This window comes from Populus nigra, chromosome 11, assembly GCF_951802175.1.
Source record: "Populus nigra chromosome 11, ddPopNigr1.1, whole genome shotgun sequence".
In the NCBI taxonomy this organism is placed as follows: Eukaryota; Viridiplantae; Streptophyta; class Magnoliopsida; order Malpighiales; family Salicaceae; genus Populus; species Populus nigra.
In genome coordinates, this window is record NC_084862.1 from 6,602,656 (window position 1) to 6,617,993 (window position 15,338).

Consider the following 15,338-nt stretch of genomic DNA (forward strand, 5'->3'; position numbering starts at 1 on the left):
AAATTTTGAACATTTATGCCAACCTTAACAACAATGATTCATACCTTAGGAAAGATGGGTATTAATTCCAAAAAGACATTGCTATCAGGCTGAAGTTCAAAATACTCTAAAACCTGAAGATCATGAAATAATTGCAATCCAACAATTAACCTCTGATTATCAATTTCTGCATCAGTACAACAAAGTGAACTGTATGAAAGTAACAAATAGGAACAACTTACAATGTCAAAAACACGATTTGGGTCCAAATCAAAATGACCAATCAATGACTGCAGAGATTGCATTAATAAGATGTGAGAAAAATGAGGGTCAGTCCAAGCTAAATTATAAGTCAAAAAATGCAAGCCCAAGTCAAAACCTTAATGATGCCTATTGTCGCTGCTGATGTATTTTCAGTTGTATCTTCAGAACCTTGATAGAGAAGAGTAACCTGCACATCCACTTGAACAATAAATATCATAACGAAACCTACTGTACATGCGAGACCAATGATGCAGTATAGGCACAAGAAAGCTCACTCATTCGTTGCTAGTTTAGTACATTTAAAATTTTATTATTATTTGATAGCTTTCTAGAATTTATTTTTTGTTGAAAGGTAATATTTCATAAAGATGATTCATAATCTGAGTATCGTTTCTACTATTTATTTGAACCCTCTCCTACTGTACATGCTAGACCTTTTTTTTTTGTTATTCTTATTAATTTAGGTTGCTAGGGTTTCTTGGTGTCTATATAAGCACCATATCCTTTGTGGGGGGGAGAGAGAACATGTTAATGATGATTCAGAATCTAAGTATCGTTTCTTCTATTTTTGTGAACCCTCTCCTACAGATTTTCCTTCAAACTCTTTAGCCCTCTCCTATAGGGACCTGCCCTCACCTATAGGTTATTGTTTCTTCTTGCTTGATCTTTCCATTTCCTATAGGGAATTGTGCTTTTTCTATCTTTGCTATTACATTGTTCTACATGGACCAATAAAGTTATCTGACCATACCATACCTTAATAGATTGAGTAAAAAAGAATTCAAGTGAAAACAGCTAGCCAAAAGCTTAGTGATGCAGGACAGCCTACTGTGCTATTCTGAATCTGACTTTTTAGAGGTTGTTTAGGACTGTTATGTTGTGAATTTAAGCTCAAATATGAGGAAGGAAGTGGATGGATTCTAGGGCTCCGTTTGTTTGCAGGAAAGTTGTTTCCTTTTGGAAAATGAATTCCAGGAAAAGTGAATTCCTGGAAAGTGAATTCCGGGAAAGTATTTTCCGATGTTTGGTAGTGTTATGGAAAATAAACTGGAAAACACTTTCCAGTGTTTGGTTATGTTATGGAAAATGAACTGGAAAATAATTTATTAATGAATTAATTTTTAATTTAGAAGTTTGAGGACTTAATTGGACTTGGAATTATTTAATTAATGGAATCAGGGACCTAATTGATAAATGTCAGAAGTTCAGGGACCAAAGTGAAAAATAGTCATTCCCAAGGACACAAATGGCACCGTTTTGAAGAGCTGTTCATTATCCCTTCCATTTCGCGCGAAGAAAGCCTATTCAACAGGGAAAACGGCAGCAATTCAATCCGATCATGGACCACTTCTTTTGCCCACGATCCCGCTCGTGGATTGATTAAGGCCATGTTTGTTTTCCGGAATTCATTTTCCGGGAAACCACTTTCCAAACTTTCCTGTGTTTGTTTACCATTAGAAAAGTTGGTCAACGGAAAACACTTTCCGGTCAACGGAAAACACTTTCTGGTCAACGGAAACACTTTTCGGTCAACGGAAAACACTTTCCAGTCAAAGAAAAATTTGGTTTGATTTATAGGAAAGTGTTTTTCCTTTTGGCTGTGTTTGTTTTCCGGAAAGTGGTTTCCGGGAAACCACTTTCCAAACTTTCTTGTGTTTGTTTTCCGGAAAGTGGTTTCCGGGAAACCACTTTCCAAACTTTCTTGTGTTTGTTTGCTATTGGGAAAGTTGGTCAACGGAAAACACTTTCCAGTCAAAGGAAAATTTGGCTTGGTTTTCAGGAAAGTGTTTTCCTGAAAAATTTGGGCGGAAAACACTTTCCGGAAGTTGTGAAAAATTTAGAAATGTCATTATTTGCTAATTATATCAAATTTGATCCTCAAACTTTTGATTGCTATATATAATTTGTTTTGAATATTTATTTTTCAATTTCATCTCTTAAAATTTAATTTTTATATTAATTTTGGTCCTTATTTTTATAATTGCTATTTGCTTTTTTCTTATCATTTTTTTATTGAAATTTTTTATCTATCAAATTTGGTCCTCATTCTTTTGATTTTTACTTATTTTATTTGAAATAATTTATGAAATGTTAATTATTATTATTTTAATTTCTTCACCTTTCATTTTTTTTAATTTTTTAGATTTGATCTCTATTATTTTGATTATTATTTATTTTATTTGAGATAATTTATGAAATTATATTTTTTTTCAATTTCATTCTCATTCAACTTTTTAATTTGTAAGATTTGTTCCTCATTATTTTAATAAACTTGAAAAAATAAAACATTAATAAGTTATTTTCCAGCTCATTTTCCATAACATAACCAAACACTGGAAAGTGTTTTCCAACTTATTTTCCATTACACTACCAAACATCGGAAAATACTTTCCCGGAATTCACTTTCCCGGAATTCACTTTCCTCGGAATTCACTTTCCAAAAGAAAACTACTTTCCTGCAAACAAACGGGGCCTAACAGTCCTGTAAATGCAGGACTGTAACAGGGACTGGTTAGAGGGGCAAGCTCTCTGGCTCTATAAAAGGCAGAGCAGAACAGAGGCAAAGGGGGGAAGAACAGAGAAAAAACACAGCGACGGGAACTGGAGAAAAACCATAAGAAAACCAGAGACAGAACCCAAGGGAGAACACAGAGAAAACTAGGGGACGACTGGAGAAGCAAACGAGATAGAAACAGAGTGTTAGCCTCGTCTCTGGTTGCACCACCTTCCCCCCTTCCCCTCCGAACAGACGAACACAAAGAAAAACAGAGAGCACGAACGAGCAGGGAGAGAACGAGCAGAGAGAGATCGTGATTTGTGAAAATAGGTGTATTGAAAAAAAGGAAAGTGTTTTCCTTTCTTTATCAGGAGGAAAACACTTTCCTTCGATAAAACGGTGCTTTTTTGTTGACTGAAATTAAGTTTCCATTGACTACTTTTCCGTAATGTTGCCAAACATGGGAAAGTAAGGAAAATGAATTCCAGGAATTCATTTTCCTTGAAACAAACAAGGCATAGGATTAACACCTAGAGGATAGAAACACAAGGGGAGATTGAGTCACACAATCTAAAGCAAATTGCTGGAATTTTATTCATCAACTGTCAGTAAAATATTAAAATACTAGATAACCTTTATACTCCTAATCCAACAAGGACTTGTTTTCCTATATAAGAAATCTATTTAGAATAAGAAAAAACTAAAAAAGCTAATTACTTTAGAACTAATATAATACTAAACAGAAAATAGCCTAGACCTAGAAAATTTTCCAAGACTTTCCAGAAAATCTGAAAATTACAGAAATACCCTTCTATACAAAAAGATATTATTCTTCCTTCTTTTGCAGTCTGCGCCCTTGCTTGGCAAAAACTCAACCTCAAGTTTTGAAGTGTCGATGTAGCAAAACCCACATAACGTGCAGTGACCTCCATTAAATATGAACCACAATGTAGGAGACAGTAATGATAATATGAATTTTGTGCTATAAATTTCAAAATCAAAATCATGAACAATGACTCCATTTGCATTGCCAGTTGCACTTTGTCCTTGCTATCCTTGCTTTCATTAACATTCTGCTCATCAACATTTTTCTTTTGTTTGGCTACATCAAGTGCAACACCTATTTCTTTAAGCTTTGTAATAAACTGATTAGAGAATGCCTTTTCTCGTTCACTATCCAAGTCATTGTCAATCTGAAATACATTTGTTTCTTGTGGAATCTACCCTTCGGAAAATAATTCCAATTTTGTCTTGTCAACAAAAGCAGGTTGCTCTATCTCTTTTGCATGCCATTTTGTAGTTTCAGCTAGCTGATTTTGCTTCTCAAGTTGCTGATCAAGATTTTCAGTACCTTCTTCCATGATTCAGCATGCCATTGGGATCTGTTGCTTGATCATTAGCCGACCCTTGCAAACCTCGATTTCCAATTTCAGTGCTAGGTTTAGGGGTTGTTTCAACAGGATACTTGCTTAGAACAGCCTTTGTCAAACTATCTAAAGCTACTTGCACCCTACCAAACCTAGCATTGTGAGATGTTTCCATTGCATCCATCCTATCATTTGTAGACTTAACTCTTGCCCAACTGCTTGCATAATGCTCTCAAACTTAGAATTCAATTCGTTGACAGACAGTCACCATAATTGAAGTAGAACGCATCCTAGGATCTTGAAGCTCTGATACCAACTAATGTAGGGCAGCCTAGGAGGCTGTTCTGAATCTGACTTTTTAGAGGTTGTTTAGGGCTGTAACGTTGTGAATTTATGCTGGAATATAAGAAGGATGTAGATTGATTATCGGAGTAACACCTAGAGGATAGAAACACCCATGCTTTTCACCTAGGTTCTTAGGAGTCACACCTAAGGGGAGGTTGAGTCACACAATCAAAAGCATATTTCTGGAATTTTATTCATCAACTGTCATTGAAATATTAAAAGGCTTATTTTAGACTACATAAACCTTATATAGAGATGCCTACTCCTGGTCCAACAAGAACTTATTTTCCTATATAAGAAATCTATTTAGAAGAGGAAAAACCTAATAAAGCTAATTACTTTAGAACTAATAAAATACTAAATAGAAAATAACCTAGGCCTAGACATTTTTTCCAGATTTTCCAGCAAATCTGAAAATTACAGAAATACCCTTTTATACAAAAGGACATCAATCATGATTTTTTTTGTTGTCAGCATCACTTAGGGAACATACTTGGCATGTACAGAATAACTCGACAAGTGCATGTGCTTTATAATGGAAGACAAAAAGACAAACTTCAACAAACCAAACCAAAACTAAAGATAAGCCATCCCAGCTTCTATCAATCATATAGGTGGTAAAAACTAATCTAATCTTAAAATTCAGCTCTGACCCAATAAGATTTGCCCCTTGCAGACTTCCACTTGATATAAGACTCCAATTCTAAGCATGACCAAGCAAAGCATTATAACTAAGCAGCAAATCATGCAAACCTGACCAAAAACAGCAAGAATATGATGCATAAAAATTGTTTCTATTGCATAGAGTAGTCTCATCAGGGATGCAGCATTACAGCCTCATCTACTTTTATAATATTTTTCATTTACTTGATCAGGAAAAAAAAAAGGACACCCCAATTTGATCATGTCAAGATACAATTTTACAAAAGTAATTTAACGTTTGATGTAATATATATACGAACATTGCTCAAAAGAAAATCACAAATAAAAAGCTACATTCCAAGCAAAATAAAATATCCATACAGCTCAAGAAAATGCTCCAATCATTTATTACATAAGAGATAGAGACCAAGAAAATAATCCCCTCAAAAATAGCTAGTACCAAAAAAGTGCACAAGAGAGCCCACTTGTTAAACAGAAATAAACAGAGGGAAAAACGGGGTAGAAGAGACTAAGAGAAAATTAAGATCTTGTTACCATAAATATAGCTAAAGGGTAGCTGATTGGCTGCAACTAATTGTCGGTAACATGATAAGGCACATTACATAAGCTAGGACTGACTGAATAAACAGATGCTAAGAAATATTTCCTTTGCACCTAGGTTTTACAGACACAAACAAAATCTCAAGTTTCAACATTAACCACATGGAACTGTTTGCTATAACTCCAAAAATATATACATGCAAACATAGGCTACACTTTTAATTCAGATATCTATTAATATTTTGTGGACGTAGACACAAACACATCTTGAGAAATGTCCCAAAGCAAAATAAACATAAACGGTGAAGCACAAGTAAAATAATGAAATGTTATTTTTTTTAATTCTTTGTTTTCAAACAGCAGTCCTCTATCAAGGAAAAAAATGGAGCCTGTGCATTTTTCATTCATCTAATAAAACAGCCATATTTTGACCATTCTTCAGTTGGACAACTTTCACACAAACATGATTTTTCACTGTGTTCAATGCACAATCTAGACTGTCCAAATTGCCAAGTTGCAATTGCTTTGTCACTCCAATTCCAAGGTGGCATACAGGATTAAATTAAAGAAACTTTATGGGATACACTATCGGCGGTAAGAACATGATTTGTTCTCATGCAAGCAAACCATTTGGTTATTAGAAACATAAAACGCAGTTCTGATGATGAACTATTGCACTATTAAAAATACAGTTATCAAAGAACCCAAGAGCAAACAGTTTTAGAGCCAAATGTGCCTTGCATAGAAAAATCTATTGGGTCGAAGCAATAATGTACCTCCCAATATAGGTATACAGATTAAAATTAAAGAAAGCAAACCTCTACTTGAAAGCCTCCAATATTTTATATGATGAGAGAAGAATCAAACAAAAAATCATATAGTGATATGACTAATTGCAACAAATGTTCCCTCCATTGGCATACATTTATAAAAGGGTGATCAACAAATTAACTTGAAAACTTTACAAAGAGCAAAGAAAGAATCAAATATTTAGCATACCAGTTTGGCATAGCCCTCACTCTCTTCGCGGAGAAGGTTAAATTTTGTTTGCTGATAAAGAAGACGTGTGTTTACCCTGACCTGAAAGCAATAGAAAAATATATCAATTGCATGTAGGATTAAGTAGTCTCATAGAACTCTAATGCAAACTGCTTCAAGTGATTATCATGGTCGAAAAAAATAAATGATTAAGTCATCAGCTGCAAAAACAGATCTTCCATGTCTTCCTCAAATTTCATTTGAACGAGTGCAAGATCAATTAACTCATCCAAACATTGACATAATTTCTTGTTATTTATGAAAAGCAAAAAGCTATATGCTAATCAACATTCAATGATCAGATCAGGTGTTTGGAAACAAAGTCCAGAGGATGTGCAGGGGATTAAGTTTACTGAGGAACCCGGGCTGGATATACCCAAAGTTGATGAAAGTAATAGCTCCAAATTCAAAACAATAGTTTTGTGTTAGTGAACATTTTAATTAATTCACCTCTTTGCCCTTCAAGTCTTGAGCCTTTATCTTTATCATTTCAGCTTCCCACAGAAATTCCTCCTGCAAACAGAAAACGTGTACTTAAAAAACTTTTTTTTTACTAAGGTCTAATGAGAGACCAAATAAGTGTTATGAAATGATGAGCAGCAAAAACATTTTAAACAAACAAAAGATCCACCTCACAACGCTCTTGGAAAAACCTCAATGGGACCAATGCAGATTCGACCAGCCATTTTGCCTGAAAAGAAGCAAAGGACTTTATATTAAATAATGACTGCATAGTAACACTCAAATGAGGGAGAAGCGTGGAAAGCCAAATATCAAAAAATGAAGAAGATATAGGTTATCCCACACATTAATAAATAATTCAGTACTGTGCAAGGTATATTGCATGTTTATGTTAACAAATAAATGGCATACAGACACTGAACAAACAGAAGAGACTAGAAAAACAAAGCATTTGACTCACAAGTTATACTAAATGGAAAAGGCGCCACCCTACAAGCCCCACGGCATCATACTGAAAAAGGACAATCCAAGCAATACTTATGTTTCCTTAAGGATTCTCATATATGTTCCATCTAAACCAAAAAATGATGCATGGACAAGAACAGGTAGCCAAATACACATCATAGCATGGCACTATCAGTATATAGCAGATGATGCTTTAGAATAAGAGGGAAACATTTAGTAGTGAAATTCACATATGTCGTAAGACTAAATTTGGAGGGTTTCCAAACACGAATGCTATGGTTGAACTGATAAAATGAACACAAAATTAAAGAGCATGTTCTGCACTAAGCAATGTGAGATTCACAAGTATAAAGCAGATAACTGGAAACATCAAAACAAATAGCAGCAGCAGCAGCAGCAGCAGCATAGAGCGGTTATTTCCACGCAACAAAAACAACCAGAAATTTGAGCATCAAACATACAAATAAAGCCCTTAAAAATTATCAATACTAACCAACTTTATGAGACGAGAACGGTACTCTCCAGACATTGTTAGCTGCAAAATCAGTCAAGCACATGAGTTTATAAAAAAAATCATTGATTACCACGGATAATAAGAGATCAAAAACTTAGGTTTCAAAGCCACAGTGTAGATTAAGCAATACAAAATAGAATATCACACAATAATGATGAAGACAAATAAGTCAAATTCACGTTAACTCTGATATACTCGATCATAAAAGGAGAGGGACCAAAAAAAAACCAACATCTTGAGCCATTTGAGTAATAATATCAGCGAAATTCGAACCCAGCCCTACAGCAGACACTTTATCAACAAACTCCACAGAATCCAGAGCCGCTTTGCACTTTTGAAACGGCAGTTCTCCTCGAACCTAAAACAATCAATCGAGACATATTCAAGTAAAAATAAACTCAAATTGGAAAGCAAGTATAAATAATAGTAGTACCAAGTTCCAGGAGAGCTCGTAGAGAAATCGAAGAATAGGCACAGGGTGAGGGAGACGGAAGCTATGGTTTCCGCCCTTCAATTCACGGAGAAATTCTTCAGTTACATACAAACACTCCATGGGAGGGAGAGTTGTTGACATGTTTTTTTTTTCAGTCTTTATTTTATATTTTAAAAAGAGTTATGATTTCTTTTAGGGTTTGGAGAATTCAATTCAATTCAATGGGATCATGACATAGCTTTGTGGAGGAAGAGAGGGAGGAGGGGGAGTGAAGTAAACCCTAAATGAGACGATGAAATGATGGAATAGAGGGTGCTTGTCTCAGTCCTCGTGTATGATTCAGCTGTGAGCGTAAAAGTTAAAACGCTGCGTTTGAAACTTGGATGCAAGAGATGTTTCGCATTAAGTTTCAACCTGTTTTTATTTTTTTGGTTAAAATTTGAATTTTATTTTTAAATTAATTTATTTTAGTATTTTTTTTAGTACAATGATATTAAAAAATAAGTTATAAAAAATAATATATATTTTAAAGTAAAAATTATTTTGAAAAATATTCTCAATCATATTCTTAAACGACATGTGTGTTTAAGAACACGATTGAAATTGCATTTTTAAAATTTTGAATTTTTTTTGCTTATAATTAATTTTATGAATATTTTTTATTATTGTGTTGTGTTGATGTCAAAAATAATTTTAAAAAAATATTATTTTGATATATTTTCAAACTAAAAACACTTTGAAAAACAATCGACATTACACTTTTAAACAGCTCATACCAACCATCATTTAACCCACGTTCCAGTATGGATAGCATTCCAAGTTAATTTCTAATGCAAGAAAAAAAGATATTAATATAAATGCAATTTAGATTATTGTAAAATTCTTTAACTTAAAAAAAATTAAAATAGAGCCTTTTGTTATTATTGATCACCTCCTCACACGATATTATGGATTAGAACAATATTTTTTAATTTTGTATTTGATCTTCAAAATTTTATTTGGCGCAATTTAACTCTTTAAACACAAATTAGCACCTAATTGTATATTTTAATAGGAGAAATGGTTAAATTAAAAGATAGGGGACTGTAGTGAAAAAGACGAGTAAAATAAGTGGTGGATTTAAAATTTATTTTAAAAGTTCATTTTAGTCCCTTATCTTTTTGAGCTATTAAGTAACTAGTCCATGTAATTTTTAAAAATTCAATTTTAGTATCAAATTTTATTTTCTTTATTTTTCAATTCTTTTTTGGTGGGAGGAGTGTAAGGGAGTGTTGGATTCTAGCATAGAAAGAAAAAGTTGTCGTTGGTGATGATTTTGACCACTTAAACGGTCGAATTTTATGTAATGATTCTATATGATGAGGAGAGTTCATATTAGTTTTTTTTTACCTTCTAAGTGTCTTAAAAAACATATTTGAACTCGAAAATATTTAGGTTTCGAGTTGATGTTAGGTTTTTTGGTTCCATATGATGACATTTCCTTGTTTTTTTATATATATAAAATGGTTGGGGTGGATGTCGTCCTCCCCCATTAACTCTAAAAAGAAAATAAAGACACATGTGCAACTGTTGCTTGATAGGCCATGTGCTAAGCTTAGCCTAGCAGCTTAGCTACGCATTTGGCCTAATTCTTTTCTTTTAAAAAATAAATTTTTTTTTTAATTACTACTTTATTTTACATGTATTTTTTTAAATAACTTTTTGGGTTTATGATTTAATTAATACTTTTCTCTGTGTTTTTTTCTCTTATTTGGCCATTTTTAAATTGTGATTATTTTTTAGCGATATTGTGTGTGTTTAATTTTTAAAGAGCTTTGTATGATTCATTTATAATTTTTCTAAAATTTTATATATATTAAATTTTTTTTTTGTAAATATTGATTCTTTTTTAAGATTTTTAATACATCCGGTTTTGCATAGTATTTTTTTCTCTTTTATTTTATTTAATAATTTTATGTGTATGTTAGTTTCTAATATACATTTATTTTGATAAACAAATTCATTAAACACGACTATATAAATTACCCGTGTTGCGATATTAATTATCTTGATCTACATTTATCTCTTAGTTTTTTCAATTTTGTTTGTATTTATTGTTGATGAGTCTTTTGTTTTCATTTCTTTATGCAATGCTTATTGATTTGTTTAGTTAGATGTGTGCATAACTTTTTCGAATTACATATAAGAATTGTTTTATATAAAAAAAAACATGTTGAAAATTTATGCAAGATCATATTTGTTTATTATGTTTCGAAGTTTTTTATTTGATCCTTATTCCTATTATTTCTTTTTTTTCCTTGACTTTTTTTTAATAAAAAGTTCATTATTTTTATTTTCACCCTTCAATCAAAGTTTATAGTGTATTTTTTTTTATTTTGTTCTTCATTCTTTCTATTTTTGTCATGTTTTTTAATGTTTTTATTCTTTTCAATTTAACTCTCAAATTAGAAATTTATTGTTTCCCTATAATTTATTTTCATTTTTTTGCAATGTTAACCCTTTTTTTATTGTTGTTTTTTATTTTGGATTTTTGTGTAGTTTTTTTGTGTAATTTTAGCCCTTACAATTATTTAATCTATATTGCTTCCAATCTAATAATCTGGGTCATGATTTGAAAAGTTAATAAGCTTTGAAGTCTTTTTTGTCTTATATTTTTCTTTCAATATAGTCATTCGATAATTTTTTTTAATTTCTTGTTTTTTTTTAACCTAGTTATCGAATTTCTCTTACTTCTTTAAAAACATAAACGTCTCCTAAGCTTTTTTCGCAGTTAAAAACAATTGCCTCAACCCGTGGCTTCACTCGAGCCACCAATCTAGATGATAAACTACGAGATTGTATTTATATATAATAAAATAAATAAAAATATATATAAATTAATAAATAAAAAAAGTTATTAAATATAATTAAATACAAAAGCATGAAGTTATATTTATAGTAAAAGTAAAAGATAGATGTGTAGATAAATAATTTACTTTTTCTATCATTTTTATTTTATAGTTTTTTATTTATTTTATTATAGAGGTTAATTTTAGTTGTTAAGAAATTTTTTTATATATATAAATGCATCATCCAAATACAACTTACTTATATATAATATACAAGGAAAAAATTAAGAGAAAAATTACAATATCTCCTTAAAGTATAATAAAAAACTAAAACAAATAATGAAAAGTAGGGAAAAAAAGTCAGACGCTCTTGGGACCGCTAGGCCAAACTAGCACGTTAAATTGATTTTATTTTTAAGCCATTTTTTTTATATATAATTGGATGACATGTTGTTTGCCATAACATACGACATGTCATCTACTAGACAAATATATGATCACCAAAAAAATTCAGGATCCAAGTTTTTAGACCTTAAAATCCTTTTTTTAAACTTATTTTCACCTAAAAATACCTCAAAATTACCCTTAGAACATCATAAACTCCAACACCTTCTAATCACTCTAAAATTGAAAATTAAATGAATAAAAAACCTTTATAGACTCCTATCAAATTGTTTCACATGGTTAAAGAGTAACACCACCTCCATTGAATTCCTCTCACAAATATAAACTCGTTGACACTATGATCCTTTTTGGTGGTTGAAACTTGGGCTTCTGATCACTCTCTCTTTCCATAAAATTTTATAGCAGTTATCTCTTTCCACTCTCGACATTATAAAAAAACCTAAAGGATATCAATCATTTATTATAGACTCTGAGGCAATTCACTCTGAATTAGCAGAGTGAATTATCCTTTTTATCCTTTTTCAAACAAACTAAAAGCCTGACTAGTAGGGGTAGAATCATATTTTTCAAGCGATCCATTGTGCATTGCAACATTAGTTTGCAACATTAGTAAGAGACAAATTGGCCAGTACATTTTTTTTCATAGTTGATTTACTTTGTTGCCCTTAAAAGCAAAAAAAATGTACATCTTTGGTGCAGGGGTTTTTTCATCTTTTTTATTATTATTTGTGATGTTGCCTAGAAAAAATATAAAAAAATTGAAAAACTAAAAAAATGATCAACGGAGAAAATATGAAGAACGCCCAAAAAATTACTAAAGACTGGTTGAAGATCTAAATATCCAAGGTTGAAAAATTAACAATTTAATTTTGACTAATGAAAGCCTTATTAACAAGGAAAATTCAGTTTGTGAAGGAAAATTCAAAATTGGATATTTAAGAACTCAATTGGAATTTTACAGGGTTTAATTTAATTTATTGAGGGTTTAATTACAAGAAAAACTTATTTTTGCAATCAATTTAGGCTTTTATTAGAAGAAATTGAACTTCAGGGGTTAAAATGCAAATTTGAATGGTTAATTTGGTCAAATTAGGGGCTTAATTGCATAAATATTGAGGTTTGATGAACAATTAGAGACTTGATTGGAGAAATCCAAAACCAAGAACCAAAACAAAAAAGTGTGTAAATGCATGGTTTGAAATTGATCAAATCAGTGACCAAAATTGAAGATATTTGAAAGTTTGATAGTCAATTGAGTGTCAAAATGCACAAATTAGAAACTAAGGACCAAGATGAAAAGGGCGTTGAAGTTTGAGGCTAATAATTGAGTTTGACAGAGGTGAAATTACATGAAATTAAAAGTTTAGAAGGCGATTATGGATGCAATTAAAAAAATTAGAAGAATAGAGACTAAATTGAAGTTTGTCAATCCCAAATTAAAAAATAAGACACATCATTTGACCACTATTTAACTTCTTTTTTGACAGTTTTGACCATAGTTTTGAAACCCGGACTGGCCCAGCGGGTCGACCCAGGCATGGGACCAATCCGGGTCTAAGCAAAAACCCGCCTGGGAATTTGCCCGGTGAAACCCAGTCGACCCAGCGGGTCAACCCGGGACCCGACCGACCTGGGTAAACCCGGCCTCCTTTTTTTTAATATGTATAAAAGTCACACGACATCATTTTGGCTAAAAGGCCAAAACAACGAGATGAACGATGCACTGAATCAATTAGGTATTATAATTTAGCTAATTCACTTATTTTTAAAGCAAGATGTTCATTCAGTTCTGGATTCTCCTATGTTGGAGACTACGTCGTCGTTTGGTTTGACTTTTTCTTCGCATTCGCTTGTGAATTTGCCTCCAATAAGGGTTCACGTGGAGGATGGTGGTGGGGTTAGAGATCAGAAAGTGGTGGGAATCGAGGATCAACTTGCTCAAATGACTGTTGGTGGTGGTCGTATCGGGCAAAGGCAGGATGAAGGATTTGCGGCTCTGTCATCGCCGTCGCCGATGCCTGTTTCAATTGCGGTGTCAAGTGTGCCTGTTGGCGGTCAAATGGTTGTTGGTGAGTATCAGAATCGGGTTTTCTATGATAATAAAAGATCCGACCACTGGGTTCTTGTGTGTTATAGAAAGCTGCCGCAGCTATAGCTTCAGACGCAGATGCAGACTTTGACTCCCCAGAATCAACAGAGGTCAAGCAGTGTTGGCGGTGCTGTTATTGATTTACCTTCTCCAGATTCAGTTTCAAGGTACTTAATTTGCTACTCTTTTTTATATTATTTTGAGCTTTATTTAATAAATAAATCTGAATGATCCGATTAGATTGTTAGTTTAAATGGGAAGAAAATATTAGATTTTGAATTGGGTTTTGCTGGTATTTGTTTAATTTGCTGGTATTTATTGCTGGTATTAGCCACAACCTGTATTTTTTTGTTGACCCGGGTTAACCCATCTGACCCGTGACCCGGTCACTAGACCGGGTCGATGACCAGGTCGGGTTTCAAAACCATGGTTTTGACCGATCGAGGAGGCACCTTCAAGCAAATAAAAGTGACGTTTTTGACCACCTGTAAGCTGTAATCATCATCATTCAATTGAGAAACACCCCCTCTACAAAGATCAACTACTCTCATTAAACATTTACATCATATTTTCTTTAATGAACTTAACAACATTTTGTCCCCAATCAGCCATTACTATATTTTCATATTATGGGCTGATCAAGTTGACACTTTCAAACAAATGAATGTGAAGCTACAAACCTTTGAATTTAGCCAGGTTAGATCCAAACAAAAGGTTTGCACCCTCTTTACCAACTTCAAATGGTCTTCAATGACGATGACATCGAAGTTTCTCAGACGGAGCCTTAAAAATAGGTAACTTAGTCATCAATGGTTGAGATCCCTATTTTGCAAAATCACTAATCTTTTTCTTGTGTTCACACTTCAAGCGTTCTTACTGGATTCTTATGACAGGTTGACCACGTTTCATTCAAAATTAAAAGGCCTAGAACAAGCTTTTTGGTCTCCAAATGTGGAAAAACCATAACAATCTTCAGAAACCAAGTTTATTGCAAAAACACGATTGTAAAACCAATATAGGTACAAAGCTCACAGCTATAAAATATACCCAAAACTCTCTCATTTTGATCAGAAGGCCAGGCTTTAATGAAAGAGATCAATCTTTAATTAAATCCATAAAAATCCTAGTTTGAAACCCTATAACCAGCCCTTAGAAATCAACCAGAAAAAAAAATAATGAAAAAAAAGGAAAAAAAAGGAGAAAAAGGAACAAAAAAGGGAGGAAAATATTGATAACAGACCCCTAAGTGTAAAGGCTCAAGAGCATAGCACTAGGTTTCCTCAACTTTGAGAGAAAGTACCAATCTTGAAAAAGAAAGGGCAACAACCATTATTAGAGCTTGAAGGGCATAAAACCTTAACTTAGTCTAGTAGATGATGTCCATAAGACACATCTTTAGCTTATTCATGCATTTTTAATGATGTTTCAAAGCATTTTTTTTAATATCAC

The 15,338-nt window shown here is 32.7% G+C and overlaps 1 protein-coding gene across 3 annotated transcripts in view; it reads right to left on the bottom strand.

Moving 5' to 3' along the window:
- Nucleotides 1-8,879, bottom strand: part of LOC133706355 (THO complex subunit 2-like) — a 30,510-nt gene extending 21,631 nt beyond the window's left edge. For 2 of the 3 annotated variants that reach the window (XR_009844503.1, XM_062131879.1), the window contains exons 1-9: nt 8,568-8,878; nt 8,367-8,492; nt 8,114-8,155; nt 7,325-7,384; nt 7,144-7,206; nt 6,655-6,735; nt 359-430; nt 222-269; nt 45-113 (exon numbers count right to left, since the gene is read on the bottom strand). Coding sequence is in view for 2 of the 3 variants with exons in the window: in XM_062131879.1 (XP_061987863.1) it covers nt 45-113; nt 222-269; nt 359-430; nt 6,655-6,735; nt 7,144-7,206; nt 7,325-7,384; nt 8,114-8,155; nt 8,367-8,492; nt 8,568-8,708 (702 nt within the window). In the remaining variant the exon portion in view is untranslated. Of the gene's footprint in view, nt 1-44; nt 114-221; nt 270-358; nt 431-6,654; nt 6,736-7,143; nt 7,207-7,324; nt 7,385-8,113; nt 8,156-8,366; nt 8,493-8,567 lie in introns of all 3 variants that reach the window. The other variant, XM_062131880.1, reaches the window with a different exon arrangement.
- Between the last annotated feature and the right edge of the window lie 6,459 nt (nt 8,880-15,338).